The sequence below is a fragment of the Chaetura pelagica genome, unplaced genomic scaffold (genome assembly GCF_000747805.2).
Source record: "Chaetura pelagica isolate M959 unplaced genomic scaffold, ChaPel_1.0 scaffold954, whole genome shotgun sequence".
In the NCBI taxonomy this organism is placed as follows: domain Eukaryota; kingdom Metazoa; phylum Chordata; class Aves; order Apodiformes; family Apodidae; genus Chaetura; species Chaetura pelagica.
Window position 1 is genome coordinate 586,294 of NW_009952907.1, and position 22,790 is coordinate 609,083.

General features: G+C 39.0%; 1 protein-coding gene across 2 annotated transcripts in view; it reads left to right on the plus strand.

Moving 5' to 3' along the window:
* The window catches only part of RPS6KA2 (ribosomal protein S6 kinase, 90kDa, polypeptide 2), a 162,987-nt gene that overhangs the window by 118,671 nt on the left and 21,526 nt on the right, over window positions 1–22,790 (plus strand). For both annotated transcript variants that reach the window (XM_009995651.1, XM_009995652.1), the window contains exons 11-14: window positions 5,361–5,425; window positions 14,320–14,422; window positions 18,958–19,088; window positions 20,607–20,732. In XM_009995651.1, the coding sequence (XP_009993953.1) occupies window positions 5,361–5,425; window positions 14,320–14,422; window positions 18,958–19,088; window positions 20,607–20,732 (425 nt within the window). The remainder of the gene's footprint in view (window positions 1–5,360; window positions 5,426–14,319; window positions 14,423–18,957; window positions 19,089–20,606; window positions 20,733–22,790) is intronic.

Sequence of the window (22,790 nt, forward strand, 5' to 3'; positions counted from 1 at the left end):
CTTCTTTTAATAATGTGGAACTGCTAAGGTTCAACGTTTTAAACCTGAGATTTATTGAAGTACTGGGAAGGCTAGGAGAAAGGAAGAGATTATTTATAACATGAACATCCAAGGAATAAAATCTAACACAATAAGAAAAAAATAGATCTTAGCATTTCAGGGAGAGAGGTGGAAAGCTTCTGAAGGCTCTCTCTGTTTTAACAGATTGAGAATCAGCACAAAAGATGGTGAAAACAGACTAGTTGATATTTAAAAAAAAACAAACACAAAAAACTTAAATGGTTGGCCTAAATAGTGAACAGAAGTCAGTAGGTGGAAGGACTGCTTCAACTTTGTGGATTTTAGCTTTTTATGGGAAAGGAATAATAGTCTGAGGTTAAAAGAAAGGTAGGTTCTCATATTCTGTTTTAAAATCTTTGGTTAATTAATGAATCATGCTAAAATAAATTGACTATATTATGGATCAAACACTTGTTTTCAGCCATTGTTTCAGAAGTTTGCAAATCTGGAAAGTGTAGTTAGTTCCAAAGTGTTTATAGCATCATCAAGATGAGAGGCACTGAGCTTCAAAAACCGTTTTATTCTGACTTCTATCTTGCTCTTTTGCCATTTGATTTTGATATCTTGAAAAACAGAAGTAAAGATTGAAGACTGAAATCTTACCACGAAATTTTGTTTAAAGCCTTGTATTTTTAATGGAATAATATTAGGGTTGTTAGGAGGTACTCAGGCAAGGTAGAGAAGGAATTTAATAATCTGGTTTACCTAGTTCTATTTTTAAGTCTTGTGCCTTTATTATTGCTTTAAAACAAATTTTTAAGGGATGGAAAGTATTTCATAATTTGTATCCCTTGTTACACAAACTCTTGATTATTTTCCGAGTCTATATACTCCGCTTTACAAATAATCTCCATAGCTCTGCTTTGGTAGTATTGCTCTGACTAAGTACAACAAGTTTCAGATTTTGGACAAGCATAATTTTACATTCTTAAAAGAAACTAACTGAACTATCTGGGCAAACAAGGAGTAAGCATCTTGGAAAGGAAACGATATGATTAAAAGCATGCACTAGTGGATTCAGAGTAAAAGCCAAAGAAATAGTTATTATTTCCTTCATCCCATGTTCTCAGAGAAGATACATTCTGCTTGGGCACTTAGAAAAAACTTTTTCTTTTCAATTTTATAAGATGATGAATTTTTATAAGTTTCACCTTTGTCAGAGAGACTGTGCATCTTCCATGGAAAACTTAGAAATGCATTTAAAAAAAAATTTTAAAAGATTCTGAAGCTGCAGAGACACTGACATTTTATTATCTGAAGCTAAAAGTCTGAAAACTATTTTTGCTCATTTTGAATATCCAAATACACAACTTACACATTTCATAGGTCTCCCTTTTTCCCCTTAATGTATTTCAAGATTCACATTGTCCATAATGATTCAATAATCAAAAACAATTACAAATAAAACATTCTGCTGTTACTGCCTGCAGACACTTTTATTACAGGCATAAAACAATCTTAGATAATCAAGTTCTTTCTTATTAACATGAGAGTGCTTTTATATAAATCTTTGCACTCTATAATGTGTTTAAATTGGCAATTTGATCTGAAAGCATTAGTTATCATCTTGAACCCTCATGGGACTGGATGGCATGTAGAGATATTTATAGGCAGTAGGTTTGATTGTTCTGATTATTCTTTATAGCTCAGTTTGATTACTAAATTGAAGCTAAAGTGAAGTTAAAAAAACAACCAGAAACTTAAAGAAAGGTGAGACGTTTACAGTCATACAGTGTTCCATAGTGTGCTGCACTTCAGCAGTCTGATGAATCTGAATGCCAAGAAAGGTCTGCCCATGAAACACAACTTTCCAGTTACTCCTGTGCTTCTCTTTGTGCTGTGAAATCACATCTCTTCCCAGTACCACTACGAAGTTTGCAGATATAGATGAATGGCTGAAATGTGCTGAGCAAATCCAGAGACCACACCATAAGCATTGGTGTCTAACCTCTTCCGTGGACTTCTGCAGCAGGCTCAAGGTTGTCCCTCCAGGGTCCCAAGGCTGTCTCTGGTTGAGAAGAGGACGAGGCCACACACCCGGCCTGTAGCCACAGCCCATGATGACCTGAGAGGTTGCCATGGGCTGCACCAGCAGGTCTCATGGCAGGGAAGATCAGGGAATAAAAACTGCAGGAAGTGCTGAACCTTCTCCATGGTGTAAAATCAGCTGCTGGGAATTGGAAGTTCTTTACTCATTGCAAAGTCAGATTATTACTGTCCTAAATCTCTTAAATACATTAAAGTAAGCAGAGATGGTATTCTCTTTGCTAGTCTGAGGTAACCCCAAGTGGGAAATGCTGTTTTATCAAACAAATGCCTGTCAGCTGCATGCTGCATTCCTTACTGCACACTGCAGTCCTCCACTGATAGAAGTAGTTACAGGTGGAATCTTTCCTTGGCCCTGGTTTCTGTGGTATTGTGGAAAAAACAACAGTAGCAAAAAGTCTGACTTTCAAATGGATGATCTGAAAAAGGCAGGTCATTCCCACCACACAGTGATGTATCCATAAGCCTACAACAGAAAGAAAAGGGAAACAGACAGAAGATTTAATGCAACAGGCACACTCAGTCTACGGAATGCTACCCGTAGCTTACAATGTTTGTAGCATTTATCCCTGTCCTTCAAAATCAATTTGACACTTGAGTTTCATCCTTTTGTAGTAAAGAGCAACTTCTACACATTAGGAAGTTTCCAGGCACTACCACTGAACACAAGGCATTTTTCACAGATACTTATTCTCTGAAGAGTTCACAGAATCTCCAAATATTAAGGGTTGGAAGGGACCTCTAGAGATCATCTAGTCCAACCCCCCTGCCAGAGCAGGATCCCCTAAAGTAGGTCACACAGGAATGTGTCCAGGTGGATTTTTAATGTCTCCAGAGGAGACTCCACAACCTCCCTGGGCAGTCTGTTCAGTGCTCTGTCACCCTCACAGTGAAAAAGGATTTCCTCATGTTTTTGTGGAACCTTCTGTGCTCCAGGTTGCACCTATTGCCCCTGGTCCTATCATTGGACATCACTGAGAAGAGCCTGTCTCCATCCTCCTGACACTTGCCCCTTACGTATTTATAAACGTTAAACTGAGGGTCACCCCTCAGTCTCCTCCAAGCTAAAGAGACCCAGCTCCCTCAGCCTTGCCTCATAAGCAAGATGTTCCACTTCCTTAATCATATTTGTGACTCTGTGCTGGACTCTTTCAAGCAGTTGCTTTGTGTAATTCTCTTCAAAGTAACTGTGTTGGTTTCCTGTTACTGTTGGCATTGCTAAAATGAGAATAAATCTGCCAAGTGTATCTAGTATAGACTTTAGACTGTGCATTGAAAAAACATGCTAAGGAAGACAGAACAAGTCTTATTACTATCTAAGTGTTAGTATTTTCTTGTACAGTACTCAGGCAACTGTCAAGGGAAGAATAAAAATGGGGTAAACATATGTCATACTTCACACAAATTCTCTACAAGTCTACATCTGCTTGAAGCTCAAGCAAGGGGTTACCTGAGCCTCTTGTGGTTTTTTGATTAAGTAGTTGATTAAGTAATCTTCAACAGTTTTAAATTCAGTGTACTTTTCAGGTCGCTCCCTGAATCCGTATAAGTATTTTGCATCCACATCATCTTTTCCAAGGATGTCTATGTCACACATCTTTTGCCTAGTCTTTGATTTTTTTTCTACCTTTAATAAATAAGCCCTTTTATAGGTGAGGGTTTCAGCTACATTCCATACTCAAGTTATAGGTGTACAACAGACTTACACAGCAACCACATAATGACGCTCTCACTTGTGTCCTCTTTTCTTTATCTAAGATTTGATTTCATGTTGTTTCACTGAAAACATCACAACCCAAAAACCTCTCTCCTGAGGGAAGATGGTCACTTCGGAGCACTTAATTTCTTGTGGGGTGCTAGGATTGTTTATCTTCATGTGCGTCACATACATTTGTCAATACTTTAAGTTTACCAGGATGGGGAAGTAATCAGCAGAACGTTCCTCTTGAGTTATTGTCCAGCAGGCATGACAGACAATCCTGCATGTTATGTTCACAAAGTGTTTGCATTTCGTACCCATTCATCAGTGAATGTTAAGCAGGCTGCAGAAAGCCGTTCCTGATCAGCACATTTTGGCAAACAGCAAACAGTCTTGTACACAAGGAGAGCAGATGTCACATTTTACAAAAGCTTGAATTGACAAGACCCCTCTAAAGCTGCTTGTAATGTTGATCTTCAGAAAGTACAAATACTGTATGTAAAAAGCTGAGTCCTCTGAGGTAGAGTGCCTTTTGCAAGGTGCTTATGAATCCCAAGTTCTTTTGGGAATCAAGGATTCTCAATGTCCTTGTAAAGAAGTGCTTGGTACCTTTCAGGAGCTGATTCCGAAAATGCAGTGCAAAGCCTTTGCTTCCAGGTGTTATTTATTTTACTGAAAAATGAAAGGTGCTATTAAAAAAGTCAAATCAACTCCAAAAATGGCATGCTAAATCATATCTGACAGTTGTCTAATTATTACTGAGCACCTATTGGGCTTTGCAATAGCACTGAAGCAAATAAAAATTCAACTAAAGGAATAAAAAAGGCTACCTTCAGAAAGGACATAAGGCGAAAGTAATAAAAGAATTTTATTCATTTCCAGATCTCAGAAGAGTTTCCCTAGATTTCCTATAGAGTAACATAACAGAAATTCAACACTGAAGGAAACATACCACTGAGAGTAACAGTTTTGGTACTTATGCAAATTTGAAGACCGTATTTGAAAAGGGGGAATGTAAAACCCTGGATTACCTCAAATCCTTTTGAGCCTTTTGGTATTTTGAGACTGAGCTTATTTGTAGTGCAGCTTTCCCTGCCTGTGGAGAATGGGTAATTAGACAGGATTTGAAAGTCAGCGTGAGTGGAAGAGCTGCCGCTGGTGTCAGGGAGAAGCAGTAGGCTGGCCATAGCATCAGGATATCTTAGGGCCTCTCCTGGCCTTGCTACTGTGTGCACTCTGCTGCAGATGAAATCCCACATCTCGTCTGAAGCCTTAAGAGAGAAGCTTTTCAGCCTTGGCACCAACCTCGAATAGAGAAATGCTGAAAACTCTCAGCCATCAGATTTCATTAATGAAGTGGCCTTGTCTATATTTATGGTAGTTTATACTGTTACAGCAGTTGCACTGCTCAGGGTTTCTTGACTAGAAGAGATGTTTAGATGGTGATTCTGACTTTGTCAGAAGAAAAGAGGGCATGGGGAAGAAGTTGAAGAAGAGAGGTCATGCAGCACTCTCCTAAGCTGTCTTCATTTTGACTCTTTCATTCTCTTCTCAGGTGCTGGATTTGATGGAGTGGAAGAAATTAAACGGCACCCTTTCTTTGTTACTATAGACTGGAACGTAAGTGAAGCAGCATTTTATTTGTTGATTTATTTATTTTTCTTAGCGAAATTTTTTAAGACAAACTGCCATGCTTAGAAAAAAAGATGAAGTAAACTCTTACACAGAGAATCCAGGAGCTAGAGCCTCTGAAGTGGGTGCCTGTGTCTCTTGCCTACGTATTTGGTGGTGTTAGATTTATGGTTGGACTTGATGATCTTAAAGGTCTTTTCCAAGCTAAGTGATTCTGTGATTCTACAGATGCATTTGTTCACATAGCCACAAATAAAATAACGAGAAAGCTGCTTTCAGCATGGCCAGTTTTTTTCTAACTGCTTGTCTTTGTTTTGTCTGATAGTCTGGCTTACCATGGTAGTACCTGAGGCTATTTGCAGTGTTCTGTAGGATAATTTCCACATTCAGCTCTAATAAACATGATGCATTGATTGAGGGAGCTGTACTGGAGTGAAAAAGAGCAGCTTGAATTGAAAGAATTTCTGTATTTCAATTGCAAAAGCAAATAGAGCCAAAGGTCTGGGCTTGAAAGAGATACTCCAGTGGGAAGTGGTCTGGTTCCTTCCATCTTGCTACTTTTATGTTCCATATTGAAATACTTGTCCTATCTCACTGGGTCAGGCAAGCTGAACTAAAAGTTGGTTTTGTTCTTTCCTATATCAGGGATATCCAGGAATCTTTTTCTTGGAATTATTCAGAGCAGTCCCAGATCTGCTCTGATATGTTTGTCAGCAGTAGCTCCAAAGAACTCTCAGACCTCCAGATGCACCCTTTTCCCAAATACAGTGTAGTGCTACTGGGACTGCCTGGGTATCTACAGAGCTGGTACAGCAGGCTGTACAACAGCTTGTTGTCTTTATGCTGGGAGAATCATATATCTTCCAACAGGAGAGCTTTGTTAACCCCCTCTTGTCACTTTTGGCCTAAGTGACCATAGGACAAGATCTGGCCCTTTCACTATATTGCCATGGGGGCTACAGAAAAGGACAAGATGGATGGGTTTTCAGAAGAGTGATTTTATATCACTGAGTATACAAGTTAACCAGCCAGAACAGGAAGCAACAACTCCTCTTTCAAGTGGTTGATGTTTTATTGAGGTGAGTCATTAATTTAACCTCAGCACTCAAAATGGAACAGCAAACATTTGATCAAATGTAACAGGGTTCAAATAAGACATGTCAGACATGACTCACAGAATGGTAAACAAGGATTTATTTTATTGCTATCAGCTACAGTTCATAAGGCTGGTGGTAGAGATTAGCTACGTATTCTGTTTAGATTTGCAACATGTTAAACCTGCTCACATTTTCAGCATCATATTTTTTCAAATTGACTTCATTTTAGACAAACCTGCAGGCAAACACTGTTTGTTCTTTATCTGGATGTCTGCCAGTGCATCAGAGCTCCTATTTGCCACATCCTCTAGAATTTTCTAGTTTAATTTTATCTGGTTTGTGTTATGGTATTGGTTTTGTCTCTTTAATATTTGATCTACATTCACTCCTTAATATTAGTGTAACGGGCCACATTGATGCTGTTCTCACTATAATTTCTGGTAAAACAGCATGAATGTGTGTGACAGAGGCATTCTCAAAGTGCTGCCCAGGGGTTTACAGTAAAGCTAATTCCTGTGTGAAAGCACATTTTGTGGTGCTCAGGTGGCCTTTGAAAGGCCCACAGAGTAATTTATTTTGGAAAAACTCATTAATCTAATTTGAATTGCATTTAAAGAGTTGGCATGACTCATAAACATGTGAAGAGATGATCAATGAAAGTGGAGTTTCAGATATTCCTGTATGGCCCAGCTGACTTTATTCCATATGTTCTGGAGTCTATATTTTCTTTCCTCTTCTGCTTCTTACTAATCATGAGATTCTGTATAATGACTTGGCATTTATGAAAACATGGTCTAGTGGAAGGTGTCCCTGCCCATACAGGGGGCTTGGAATTAGATGATCTTAAAGGTCCCAACCCGAGCTATTCTATGATTCTATTATTCTATAATTCTATTATTAAAATAAAAGAAAAAATAGAGAATCCTGAAGCATTGGGTTCTTTATTATTGTTGTTGCTATTGTTATTATTAGAATTTTCTGTATTCCCCTGATATCTCCAAAGTCCTCAGCTTTGCAATAAAAAAAAAAGGTTAGATACATACACCTTAACATAAGGAGCACTGGAGTAGTGAGAGGGTTACTCCTTCTGTGTTTCCTAATGGGGCAGCTCAGAAACTCATCACAGAGAATGAAGGTCTGCATCTTGGAAGGGTTTTCAGCAAAGTCAGTTCTGGACTGTGAGACTCTTCTCTCATGTGATGTGATGTGAAACCATCTTCTCTCATGATGATTGGTGATTGTTTCAAGCTCAGTTCTTTAGGTGACAATTGCATGCCTGTCCTAAAGAAATTGTAAAGTTCTCTATAATTTGAAAAAGTTCTTATGAACAGGTTAGGGAAATATCTACCATGAAGAGGCTAGGTGTGCTTGAACATGACTCGGAGCTAAAGAAGAAGGTGGATTTAATTGCCCTTTGATGTCTTATCTAGCTCTCTAACTTTGCTGTAAAATGTAGCTGGAAAGACACTTTAATCCAATATAATTAGTGCTTATTGCACTTTCTGGGAGACAGATGGATCATTACTACACAGATCAGCTATCATCTTTGTAATATATTTTGTCATTTAATCCTAATTTTACTGTCACTCATGGAGATCTTGGGAGGGTTATCCAGTTACAGCACCAGTATTATGTGCATTTCAGAGCAGGTGTGAGCCAGCCTGGCCCTGAGCTGAAGCCAGGACTTTGCCTTACAATGATCATCCAATCAACTGTTAACATGTTCACCATGGACAGAAATAGAGCAGGGTCAGAAAATAGAAATTAATCAGGCAAAGATCTTTAGTGCTGGTCTCTGTACTGATACAGGAGAAAGAGTCCCTGATGCCCTCATTTTGTTCTTCCATCACATATACAGAATCTCTCACATTGATTTGCAGGCAGTCAGCCAGCAATATTGTAGAGGCAGAACATGAACGTTGATTTATTTTATACCTTGGTAATACAAAGACTTCAGAGAGCAAGGGGCAAGCTCACTTGGAGAGCTTCTGAAGTACCTTGACAGCTATGATAGACAGGACTGCTGCAACTGACACCATAGAAACTTTCAGCACCTATAGCAAAATGATCCTCCATCAAGAGCCCCCTTATCACAGAGTCAGAATGGGTTAGTGTCTTTTAGAAACCAGTGCAAAACAGGGCTTTTTAAAGCATGATTTTTTCTACAAGAGTGATGTGATAATCAAGAACAAACAGCCAAGTTGCTTCATCTCTGTTTAAAAGAGATTCAAAGCAGAAATGAATATAATCTGCTTCCTTCCAAGTTGTGGGTCAAGTCTAGATACCACGGTGATGAAGGCACTAGAAGCGCAGACAAGAATGTATAAATCAGATCTTCTCAACAGAGTACAGTCAGAGCTGCTCCCGTGGGGTTGGACTGAAGCTTCTTTATTGTCTCTATTACTGAAGTGTTTACCTGTTGGAGTAGGCATTTCCTACTTGTTTTCCATCTTTCACTGCCTTCAAACAGACTGAACCAGACAGTGTCTGGTTCAGATGAAGGCAGTGAACAACACAGTGGAAACAACATCCGCAGTGTGAAAAAAGCCCTGTTATGATGCTGGAGATGCTCACGCCAAGCACAGTCATGCTGATAGAAGATGGCCACTGCAGTAGGTGAAATTCCGGAAAACATGAGTGTGACTAAGAATGACTGTCCTCCTCCTGTCCTTTTCCACAGCTGCTTTACAGCATCCCCATGTTCCAGGGTGCCGTTCTTGAGTACAAATCTCGAACCACCCTAAGTTTAACTTTTGGTGTATAATTAGTACTAAATGAACTGTGGGCAATCTGACACAGAACTTTTTATGCCCAAACTTAAACTGTGGCATGAGCTTATCTCTGTATGAGTATCATCTTTACAGGTTTGTCTCCCAGTAACAAAGCCCCAAACCCACTTCCCAGGGTAAAAAAATTATGAAGGTTTCTGCAAATACCAGTCTTACTGCTCTAAGGCATTTAGTAGGCACTGTGACACAACTTCAGTAGGTCTTTTGTTAAATGAATGGACTATCTTCCATGATCAAGGATGGGATTCACAGAAAGGAGATGAGATGTTGAGCTTCTTCTGAGTTTTATCTGCTTACTACCCTTACACCCTCTTTTCTCCCTAAGACAAGCAGAGCCAAACAGAGTTGACCTCAGATAATTTCAGCCATTGGCTCTGACAAAGCACAGTCTGGTTCCTGATTTTTTTATTGCTGTTTCTTCTTTCCAGGTCACACATAAAGAATTTCTAGCTTTTCATTAAAAATAAAAACTGAAATCCCTTTTTTGCAGACTGCAGTCAGAGAAGCAGGCTATAAGCAGTGGGTTTTGTTTAGGTGAGGCCAAATTGGAACTAGCACTCATGACATGCTAGAAAATGAACTGTCAAACACAGCTGAGGGAAGGAGTGGGAAGAAAGTGGATTTCCTTTTGTTTCCTTCAATATTAATCAGAGATCAAACCAAACTGAAAATGTGAATTATTTAATTGCAGATTTTGGCAACAGCAAAAATTGATCCCAAGGTCTGAATTCTGCTAGCTTTTTTATAATTTTCAGGCAATAACATTAAGCCATTAATCTAGGAGAGGACAAGCATTTTAGGAGGTAGTTCATCCTTACATCTGCTTATTGGATTTTCCATGACAAGTATATGTATCAAGGGAGTTTATTCTCACACTACAAGTGCAACACTGTGGAGGGTAGCATCTTTCTATTTCTAGAAGGTGTCTAAGCAATAATTCAATTTTTCATCAAAGAAACTGAGCTGAGGAAGCTACTAAATAATTTTTAATTAAATTAAACTATTTTCTGTTTCTTGAGATTTGCCAGGCACACGTACAGGGCATTTACATCTCAGGGTTTTTTTAAAGGTGATGAAAAATTAACTGCTTATAAAAAAACAAGAGACAGATGCATGTCACAGCATTTTGTTAATAGTCTCCCTGGTGTATTATTTGAGTCTCAGCTGAGGAGGTGTTCAGATGAAGCTCAAACCAGGTGTCTGAAAACATACATTAAGAAAAGGTCATTGGGACCTAAGGGAAAACTAATTATTAAAAAAAAAAAAAATAAAATATGTTTTTGTCCCAAATCAGAAAGGAAGTCTATTGAAACTCCTAGGTTCTCTAACTGCTATAGAACTGTGTTTGGTTAAGTCATAGGTACTTATTAATCTGAAGGTACTGTCTGTCAAAGTCTCAGAAGGATTTGATAAGTAGACAGAAGCATGGATGTGTATCCAGGTGTGAATATCTGTGTCAGTACTTTCACACTTGGGAGTTCAACCCCCTCATTCTGTGGATGATGCACTATGCCTGCACAGCCTCTGGATCCAAAAGCTGTGCATGGTGCACAGTGATTCCTGATACCTGTCAGTCACATTTTTCTGTGATAATTCAATGCTGTGGGCAGTTTAAAAAGATGAAGGTGGGATGTGGGGGGTTTATTCTTTAATGGGAAAGAGAAATTACATTCTCAGTAAAACATTAAGAGCTAAATAATACATTTCCCCTTTATGGATGTGGAAGCAATATGGAAGGAAACAAAAAAATCTTTGGCTTCTTATACCCATGCAAAATAACACATATATAGTGATCTCAAGCATCCAACCTGAAATTCAAATGCTTCCATTAGCACTAACATAGCCATTCTCTTTTGAATGTCTCATAAGATGTCCCCAAATAATAATTATGTTTTGAAAAATGAGATTTAAACTGGGACAACTAGGACCCTGTTCCCATGAAAACAAGTGGTGGAACTCCCACTGACTTCTGTGTCCAGAGCCAGGATTACCATGACTGGGGATGTAGATAAGTCTTTAAACTTTACCAGAAGTTATATGACAGCCTAAAAGAGGTGGTCAAGGATATTTGAAGCTTAACTTGCTATGTCATTTGCCACTCTGGTTGGTTTCTGTTGAAAGAGATCAAGAGTGCATCAGCCCCAAATAATTTTGGGACCCCAGTAAGAGATAATAGGTTAATACATTTCACCTGAAATTACAAATATTCTTGGAATATCCAGAAGGTTCACAAATCCTTGAAGAGATTTGTTCTCTGTATGTATAAAAAAACAAGTCTGTGATTCTCACAGTTTTCTTAGATCAGTTTGTGTCACATTGTGTTTTGCATTGTACAGGATGCAGGTTTTTAAAGGAAGAAGCACTCTGCCTGCAGCAAGCCTTCGTGTTTGGCTGTGCTGGGCTGCCTTGTGGTTTAGTCTCCTTCAGTGAATTGGCTTTGGTTGTAGTGGCTCACTCAGAAAACTGGAGCCAATGTGGGATGGGAAAGCCCACAGATGACACTGCTCTGCTTGTTCCTTCTCCTCAAAGATTGCATTTAGCTACCTCATTGAAGAGCTTGGGGGAAAAAAATGTTTTAGGCAGTTCACCTTTTGCTATTCCTAGTTGTCTAGTCAAAACCACCAGAAATAGTTTTTATCACAAGTGTAAAAGGAAATGGAAAAGGGAGTCACCCAGTTGGCATTCAGAGGAGGTGCTTTTCACTCACACAAGCAGCCTCTTTGTTTCCATCCCCTCCCAGCAAGCGGATTTGTGATCGCACATCTTTAGGTGGCGTGTGACTCATGATGAATCTTAAATCCGTTCCTAGTAATGGAGGATGTGGGTTAGGGATTCAAAATACAAATGTAGCTCCAACAGCATTTAAGAAACTACAGATGGGTTGAGGAATTAAGAGGCATGGGAGAATATGGTTACAATAATCAAAAGAGAGAGCAGTTGCAGACTGATGTATGACTCTAAAACATCTTCCAATTTTGGACCTCACAGGATGAGGGGTGCGTTTAACTGAAGGAGGAAGCATGTGCATGTGACCAAATTGCTTTCTGCGGTAGAAGGACTGCAGTTGTGGATTAAGACAAATAAGGGGAAGCTGGAAGCAAATAGCTTTCTCAAGGTGAAATCCTAGCAACAGAAAAATCTTCAGTAGGTGCTGAGTTCTGTTTTCAAGTTCAATGCAGGCATATTCTATGCAGAAAAAGGTATGTGTTAATTACTAGGCTGACGCTTTTCAGTCGATGAGTGACACTTCCTGTTTAAGATTGCCATTGGCTTTTAATTATTTGGAAAACTGGCTTTCCATTGTGGCTCACAGCAATTATTCATCTCTTTTTCTCTCAGAAGATATGGAGTAGTTTTAGGCTGTCAGGAACTTTTCATGGTGAAATGGCCATTAATTATTGCAGAGTCATTTCCAGCCTCACCATTCCACTTTTCCAAGGAATCATAATTCAATCACAAACATATTCTTTATGCTAATACTAATACTATGCTACAGAATGTCCTGCCTGGAGAATCTTTATTTATCTATGCAAAATCAAGTTTGAATTATATTAATGTGTATGTATCTTAGGTTTGACCACATGTTCTATATTACAGAAGTTAATTTGCCACAAAATCCACAGTTAAAAAGAACCTTCCTGCATGCAAAGAGCTTGACAAGCACCTATTAATCTCCATGAAATATTTTGAAAAATATTTTGAAGTTGTTTTAAGAGCTAACCCAAAAATACCTATTACAGTCACAGAATTGAGCTCTCCGGCTCCTATAATGACTTGAAAGTTTGGATGAAACGTTGTGTTTATGTTCGGACATTTTAATTATTGCCTCTGTCTGTGGCAATTCAGCCCTTAGAAAACTGAGAACAAAAGCATTGCTAGAAAGGGAATGCAGTCTAGGGACTGAAACGTGAGGCAGGGAGTCAAACTGGATCTCTGTTCCCCATGCCACCATCAGCACAATGTGGACATTTCAAGCAGAGGTGATGCAAAGACCACTGAAATCAGTAGAACTATTTCCATTAATCTCTATAGGCTTTGGATCAGATTGAGACATGCTACACCACAGTTTGTTCATCTCTTAGAGAGTGGGCACATGCATGTATATGAATGCTTGCAAAGTAGCACAGTGAAGCAATTCGTTAAAGATCTCTAAGCATGAATATAGCGGCAACTAAATCCCTTGTAATAAAGGCAGTGTATCAGCATGCATTTATGGTGACTGTTACTTAAGTGATCCCTCACTTACCTCCTCACTTGCCAGCACAAACTCACACATCTACCAATGCCTCCTTGTTATATACGTTTCCCTCTTCCTTATGTTTTTCCTTGGTTTTGCTCCTCTGCTCAAGCCAGATTTAGACCTTCAACATGATCCCCCACCCATCCACAGTTCCTTCCTAACATGTTTTGATAGGAATTTCATCTAATGCTCAGCTGTGAGCCCTTTCCCTTTTACCAGATATGCCAAAAGCATAAGTCTCTTGCTTAGGTTGTGAGCACCAGGCAGCCAGGCCTGTTGCTTGGCTCAGTCTGGCAGAGTGTCAAACATCTTGCTAGTTCCTGACAAATAATAAATGCTAACCCAGCTGCAGCTTTCTGGCAGTTCTTTGTGCTCATTCCCACTGCTGCACTGCTGAATTCATCCTAGTGCAGTGTCCTGATGTTGCCATTACACAGTCCAGTCCTGGCCTGAAGACCAGTGCATTTCCAGATGCCTCAGCTGGAATATTGTTCCAGTCTATGGGCTAAATTTTTACCAGAAACATTTATGTATATATTCTGGATTCCAGCACTAAAAAGTGCAAGGACCATCCAGCGCACAGGTTTCAAGCTGACCAGTCAAGCAGGAGGCAGAACTACAGGTACGTCATCCTTTTTGCTCAGTCCTGCAAGGATGGCACAGAGCTGAGAGGACACCCTAAGCCAAGCAGGGAGCCCATCTGCACATGCTGAACATGCACAGATTGTTGCTGATTGCGATATGTTCTTCTTGCAGAAACTATACAGGAAAGAGATCAAGCCACCTTTCAAACCTGCAGTGGGACGGCCAGAAGACACCTTTCATTTTGATCCAGAGTTCACATCTCGGACCCCCACAGGTTAGTATGGTGGCACATGTGTAATGCATCTTTTCAGTGAGTAAATTAATTCTTCCTTCCCCTCTCCATTCCAGTGAGATCTAAAAGTCTGATCACTTGTGGTATTACTGGGTTGTGCAATATCCAGTAGGAAGCAAAGACTGTTTTGCATTTCCAAGAAATTAAGCTTATAAGCATTTCACCAACTTGATATTAATTTGTCTTCAGGAAGGACAGATTTCACACTTTAAATAGAAAAAATAACTATTGATTTGCAATTTTTTTACTCTTATAATTGCTTACACTAGCTGAATTTAACTACTTTAAATTACCTCAGCTTCAATTAACTTTGCATCTATGCAAATGATATACTTCATAGCTGCTTTCTTTAGTTATGGAATCCCATAGACTACAGACTGTTGAAATTTAATTGGTGGTTAACAATAATGAAGAATCATCAAGTTTTCAGACCAGTGAAGTTATGCCAACAGGAAATTTGGGCCATAGTATGCAGAAAATCCTTGGAGTGAGAATGCACAATAGCACATGAATCAGAGCTGAGGTTGCCTGTATTTTTTGTTCAGGCTCATAATGACCTTCAGCCTTTTTCTTAAAACTAGTCCAAACCTCTATTCAAAGCCTAGCTCAAACCTCCTTTCATGGGATATGAAATAGTGTTATCTACTCAAAATCTTTTATCAGTCTTGGTTCCTAGTTTTTTTGCAAGGATGTGCTGACTTTCACAAGCTATAAAAATATGCACTATGGTTATTTGGGTCCAACTGGAACATCCACTTGTCTCAGGTTAGTCATCTGTTCTGGCATTCCTATTCCACTGCATGAAAGCAAATTGTTTCTGGCTAACCAGGTATTTCACACCTTTGATTTTAGCTTTAATTCACATTTCAGAGCAACTTATTTCTCTGAAATATTGGACACTGGAAGTCAGTCAGATCTTGAGAGAAGTGCAGGCTGGTTCTGCCCTGGAAAGTCTCAGAGAAGCACTGAGAGTTAGGATTGCTTTGGAAGCTCACACTTCATGGTTGTACTGGCATGAAAACATATGTTTCAGGCATGTGCAGATGCAGGGAGTCATATTTTACACTAGATGGTACTCCTGTTGCCTAATTCAATTTGATATCTTATGCAAGACACTGATTTGGAAGGTTTGTCTTGGGATGGTGGCTGAGGTGGAGAGAAAGCCTGTCTCAATTCTGCTTCGTGCTATTATGGAAAGTGGCCTGAGAATCAAACTCTGACATTTCATAATAGGTGTAAATGGAAGTGTGAATCCATTTACACTTTCGGAGTGACAGAAAAGCCCTTGCAGACTGGCAGCATATTTTGCCCCTTACTGATGACTGATTGGGTCAACCAGAAAGGGAGAGCATCACAAGAGTATTTAATATTGGCTCATATTGCCAGGGGAACCAAACAAGAACCCTTTTTATTTTGTGGGGGTTTTTGTCATGACATAGGCCTCATACAAACTTACCCTGTTACTGAGAATGTATCCAGACAGAAACTACTGTAATAATTCCTGTTTCATGTTAGTATAGGCATTGTGTTTTAATGAAGTTGTTAGAAAGATACTGCCAAGGAAGGGTCACAGATACATACAATCATTTTGCACTCTGTCTTTATGAATGAAGTCTCCTGATTGGAAATAGGTTTATGACAAAGTTTTTGATCAGGTAACTTGCCACTCCAGTAATTTGCTATATATAAAAAATTTTATTCAGCCTGGAGGTTGTAACAGCTTTGTGTGGATTCCTAACCTCAAGTCCAAGTGGGAAAAAGATGTGGTTTCTGACATGGACAGTTAATCTCTGTGGGTATAACATCACATCACTTTTTCTCAGGGATTTGTGTGAGTTGGAGTTGCTTTTTCTGGCCACTTGTTTCCAAATTCCATCACCGTGGAACAACATCTTATTTGTTCTGATTCAGGTAATCACAGGGAGCAGGAGACTGAAGCAATCCAGATTATAAGTAGTGATTTGAATGAGCATCAAACCAAGATCATTCTGGTGGTCTACCTTAGATTTCAGTCGACAAATGTTTGTACTGTTGCAAGTGATGGGGCAGCATGCTGTAACCATCAGGGATGCCGTAGGCTGGCCTTACTGCTGAAAAAAAAATATGTAAAATTGCACCTGAAGTATCTACATTTCCTTATCTACAAATAGGATAATAGTTTGCTAACCCCATACTGAAGCATACTGAAGTAAATTACTTCAGATTTATTAAGCCTTTGAAAATTCTGTGAAGTTAGATGGTCTACTGGAGTAAGGCATTATGACTTTCCCAGGGAGAAAGACAACCATTATACAAGATAGGTGTATGCAAGTGGGTCTAATTCAGACATAGGAAATTTTTATGGATATAACAAGAATCACTTGTGTATGTGGGGGCGGTAAGACAGTGGAACAGTTTACCCAGGGAAGTTGTGGAAGCCCTATTCTTGGAAGTGTTCAAGACCAGGTTGGGTGGGGCCTGAGCAACCTAATCTAGTGGGAGGTGATCTTTAAGATCCCTTCCAACACAAACCATTCTATGATTCTATGATGATCAAGATTGGGAAAATTATTTAGGTTTCATAGCTATCCATTAAAATTAATTGAACATAATTTTGCATGTTACACAGGTGTTTTCACATTTAATTCATATGATGGGCATGTTGTTTGGTGGTGATGAAAATTTAATATTGAGGACCAAATAACCAGTAGTTCTTCCACAGTGTTTGATAAAGAAACTGGCAGTGAATTATGAAGTAACAGTTATTTTTAAACAGAGATGACACAGCACTTACATTTTAGAGCTAGATCACAGCTTTTCTGAAGTTCAGAAGTGTTCAGATTTTAATTATTGTCATTCCTTTTTTAAAACAAGCATTCTTTCCTCTTAATTAATCCCCTTTGGAAAATCACTGTTGTATATATGCCATTGAAAAGAGTACCCGGTGATGCAAGAGGTCAGTTGTGATTCATCCATGTATTTGCAAGGAGGGTGTCCATCAATACACTCAGATAAACAAATAGCCCGTGACATTTTACCAAAAGACAAGTTTCTCCATGTACTTTGCATTGAGGTCTGACTTGCTGTGTTTACTTCTGACTCCTGTCAAAGCTGAGGCAGCTTTTTAATGAGATATAGAATTAGCTGCAGTCTCAGTTCTGTTTATTTCTGAGCAGATAGTTTGTTTTTGCCATATTCTGGCTTCAGATACTCCGTTCAGTTGACCAGTAGATTCATACAGGAAATGTCCCCAGAAGGAAATACATTCTCACATACTTCCAGGACCACAAGCAGTACTCAGTCTTCCACACCATTGACCTTCACACTGTTGATGGTCTAGGCAGGTGAGTCTCATATAAGGTCCAGTGGGGATGTATTTTCTTTCCTCTAGTGAAACTAGGCATTTACACACTTACACAAGGAGACAGCTTTCTAAAGGAAGTTTAACTTGATAATCTTGCCATGGTAAATGTCATGTTGCACTGCAAGAAGTGTGAAGGGCAGGGGAAGGGACAAAAACAAAGAACAAATAAAAGGTGAGCAAATTTGAATACTATAGGTTCTGTAATACCCAGCCAGCTACCTGTTTACCCAGGAATGATTTGCAATGTGACACTTACTTGCTTATGAAAATACCTGGAACAAACATACTGAGGAGACAGATCTGTTTAAAGCTTTACAGAATTGGAAGTGAAGTGCAACCCTTCTCGGTTTGGCAGGCTGTTTCTCTAACTGAGCACTGGCAGGCGTAGGTACCAGGAACTGCTTTCTAGTTATTTCATTCCAAAGGCAGAATAATTCAGGGCTCTTTAAACTCCAGCTTTTCCTCTGAATTTGCCATATCAGGGGTAGGAGTGGGGCAAAAATCTCTATGAATGTTTGTTAAAACACTTCTAGCCTTTTGTTCAACTGCAGACAAATCAATCAGCATCCTCCCTGGAATTGGTCCCAGCTCCCAGCTGCTGCAGAAAGATCCTTATGAGGCTGCAAACCACCACTGCTGGCACATCATGCTTTTACACATGCTACAGGTCCTGTCTTCTCTGCATTCTCCTTACCCACACAACATACCACATTACCCAGAAAGCCTTGAGCCTTTGAAATTTCTGTAGTCAAGGTCTGCTGTGAAGGACAGACACAGCATCTTGCAGCTTTTTTCCACTCTCTGGAGAACATCTGCCTAGCCTGAGGGATGCTCAATCTTTCTCCCAACTTCTCTGTTCTGTGCCTTCTCTCTTTGTGGACTCCTTGCATAGACAGTGCTTTGCCTAAGAATGAGCATGCAGAGTGAAAAAAAATCTTTCTCCAAGAGGAGAGTTCCCTGCAAATAATAATCCTGCACTGTTCATATCCAGAGGAAAAGGATGGAGAAGGCACACCAAAACCTTGATATGGAGGTGGTTTATATTCACATGTGTCTGCCAGTTTAGCAGGATGTGCTTTTTACCATCAAGGGTGATTTTGTCTGTTGCAGATGCTGTGCTATTACTTTTTGATCTTTTGTGCAGCTCATGAGACCATTTTCTTCCTTCTCCTAGATTCCCCAGGTGTTCCTCCAAGTGCCAACGCTCATCATCTTTTTAGAGGGTTCAGCTTCGTTGCCTCTAACTTGGTGCAGGAGCCTGCACAGCAAGATGCTCACAAAATCACTGTTCATCCAATTGTGCAGGTATTGATGTTGATGTTACACTTCACATTTGATGGGCAGATATATGTGTACACAGCGTATGTAAACTGCCTCAGCATTCTCACTGGTATTTCACAGCTACCCAGTGTAGGTAGCATGTAGAAGGTGGAAAATGAGAATTTTTTCTCAAAAGCTTTTATCTTTTAAGTTCTCATTCTCCATACCCTTTGTAGAGGAAACAGGAATCATACCTTATCACAACTGAAGTGAAAAGTACTTCTAAATACCTGAAACAGCATTCCATTTGTGCATACAGCTCAGGTAATGAAGTGTTAGCTCTTCAGTGGCAGCATGTCATTCTCAGCAGTTCTGTCTTAAGATGATGGGATTACAATCCATGTTGGCAAAGGGGCTCAATGAACTTCTGTAGGGTCTCTCAAAGAGAGAGCCCAGTCTCCTTGGTGCAAGAGGCCACCGTGTTCCTGTCACTATTGCAGAAAGAGCCTGGGTATACTCACATAACCAGAACTTGCCAGACACTTGGTTCTTTGCTGCTATACTCCTACAATATGCTTTCTAGTTACTGTAATTTAAAGCAGAAATAAATTGCTACAAATGGTTCAATATTGTGAATTGGGAGAAAGAACTGGACTGCTCAAAGATGCAGCAAATTTTCCCACAGGAAAACGTTCTTCTTCCCCCAGTCAGAAGAGTATGTGCCTCAAGGGAAGAGCCCTTGCCTGTGGTTTTCATAGTTTTCATCCCTATTTGAATATTTAAGGTCCCTTCCAACTCCAAACATTCTGTGATTCTTTGTAATTTACAGTGTCATGTTCTTAAAGATTCTTGTATGCAACAGCAAGTGAAATGTTACCCAAGCGATTACATCCCAGAAATTTTATATGTATTTGTTTGGTTTGCTTTATTAAATCTATTGAATGGTAGCACATACATGTCTTATCATTTAGAAGATTCTGTGCGTACTGCCCTATGAGGTTACGTTTTTAAATAGAGGATTCTAGAGTAATTTTAGAGCTGAAGGTAATTTCTTGACCCCAGGGACAGAATTTGCAGCAAGGCCTCAGATTTGGGTTTCACCATCTAATCAATTCACCTGCCCAGACATTGTCCAAAGGACATAAGAACTAATGATGCCATAGTTCATTCTTCACCCTTCAATAAATAAATAAAATCAGAATTTTCAAAGTAGTTTTATACTAATTTCACTAGTAATATATTTTCTTAAATTAGGTTGGCCTAAAATAGTGACTTTTATCTCACACAGAAATAATAATTAAACATATCCTGGACAAGACCTCCAGTGATCTGGAGGCACACCCCATATGTGGGGTATCTGTTTTGAAGACTGTGCAGCTATTTGTAATTTTTGAGTTATCTGACCCCTCAGTAATTAGAAATAAGCTTATATAGTCAAAATATGTGGGTTTATCAGAGGATTTGGGCCCACAGTTTCCTGTGAATTTTTATTCAGATGAGGCTAGTCCTTACTTTTACATACCCCTGTCCTGATTACCTGGTTTCTTTTTTCTTTTCCTATAGCAGTTACATGGGAACAACATTCACTTTACAGATGGATATGAGATCAAGGAGGACATAGGAATTGGCTCCTATTCAGTGTGCAAGAGATGTGTTCATAAAGCTACAGAAACAGAGTTTGCAGTGAAGGTAAGAAAGCCTTCTGGTAGATGCCAGGAATGTGGTTGAGACTGCTCTGCCAGCCTAGGCAGCAGTGCAATCAGTGGGTATTTTGTTGGCTTATTTCTTGTTGGCAGATGTGGTTTATTTTGGTTTTGTTGCTTTGTTTGTTTTTTTCTTTTGAAAGATGACACATTTCATGGTAAGCTTTATATTATTTCTCACATCTTAATCTCATAAAGTAAAATTCCCGGATGGAAAAAAAACTCAGAGTCTTGCATGGAAATCCTATCATTTCAGCTGTGCTTCTTGCAAGTGACATAAGATTTTGAGCAGAGCCTACACTGAATCATCATAAATAAACAAAACAACATATAAAATTATTGCAAATTCAAAATAGCATTTTATTCTTCTTTCTCAACTTTACTTAGTTATGATATTTTTTACTGTAATTAGATTTGTCAGTGAAAACCAGGTTCACCTTCAAAAACTCAGATTTCCTTTTGTCTGCTTGATATTCACACCAATATGCTACACAAAGGAGAAAAAGGCAATCTTCAGCAGAGATTTAAAGTAATAATTCAGTGGAACTTAGTTGGATTAGAAAGAACAGTCAATTAACTTCAGACTTAGTCCAGCAACACTACATAAAACAGTCACATCAGCCACAGAGACCAGGAAGCTGCTTGGATGTAGGTATGAGGGAACATTTTCTGATAGGGAAGAACTTCAGCAGCACTGCTTTGGAAAGTCATGCTCAGAGGACTAAGTCACAATCTCTGTTAAATGTTATTGAATAAACAGTATGCAGCTATTACAGTGTGCTGAACAGATCAGTGTATGTGGCAAGTGGTTGTGAGGTTACAGCTCAGAGGAGGAGTTCCAAACATTAATTTTCCTTAATTAAAAGTTGTTGCAATTAAAACATTCATATGTTAGAAAAGTACTTCATGGGGTTTTTTTGTATCAAAAAGAGACGAGATGGGATTAAATGAGGTATTAGTATAAAGAATCTGAAGAAAGCAGGGACAGTTAAGTCAGTTCCTTTCATTCTGTATGATCTCATAGGATCAGATTGCTTATGTGAGCATAAGACAAGAAGCAGCTCCCTGAAATCTGCACATAGAGAAATGTATTTACCAGTAAATTAAGGATTCTAGGCAATTACTGCTCTACTTCTCTTATTTTAAAATTTTAGGAAAGGTATGTAAATTTAGTTTATAAATTAGATTTTGTCTTTGCTATTAAATGAGATTATGAAAGCTTAAAAAAGCGATATGAACTGCAGTCCATGACATAAAAGAGCTGCAGGTAGTTAACAGAATAATGTTAATTTTTTTATTCAGTCTTATTTTCCAGTACAAGACTGATGATAATGCAGTATGAGTGAAGGTCCATGAAAGTTTTGGTGTCTCTCTGTGTGGTGGCCACAAAAATCTGGAAGCAACCAGTAAATGACAATCTGTTGATGTCACTGTTCAAGTAAAGGTTGTTTTTTTTTGGCTACACCGTCATAAGGAGCATGGACCTACCAGCAGGTCCATGGGCTTGAGCATGAACATGCTAGGATTTTAATTTCTAATGAATGGAAAAATTAGATTTTTCCAATGACCGGGTCATTTGTCAACAGATGGCATCATGTTATAGTAGGTATGGGTTCATGTAATTAAATTACATCTGTGATTAACAAAATGTATGTTAGAGAAGTAACTTCTATGTTTTATTTATATCAAGTATTGCTGATAGCTTTTTCAGTGTAACACAGCCAGCATGAAACCAAAATAGAAAGACCTCAATCCTCAAAGATTCCTGAATCCAAGAGGGTCCAGTACCTACCCAGCAGCTGGGGGTTTGGAGTACCTCAGAGGATCCAGGGCAACCTCAACATGTGGAGACATTCAAAGCTCCAGAATAGTTTAACTGGATGCTAGGTTTACACTCATTCCCATTTTAGCAATCTTTCTCCTTTTTATTCCTTTCTTCCTACAATCCTTCTGACTCTTTTCTTGCTGTGTCAATATGTCATGATTTTGACTAGCAGTTTAGGCAATGCACACAGTGTCTCAGTTTCTGACACAGTGTGAGTCA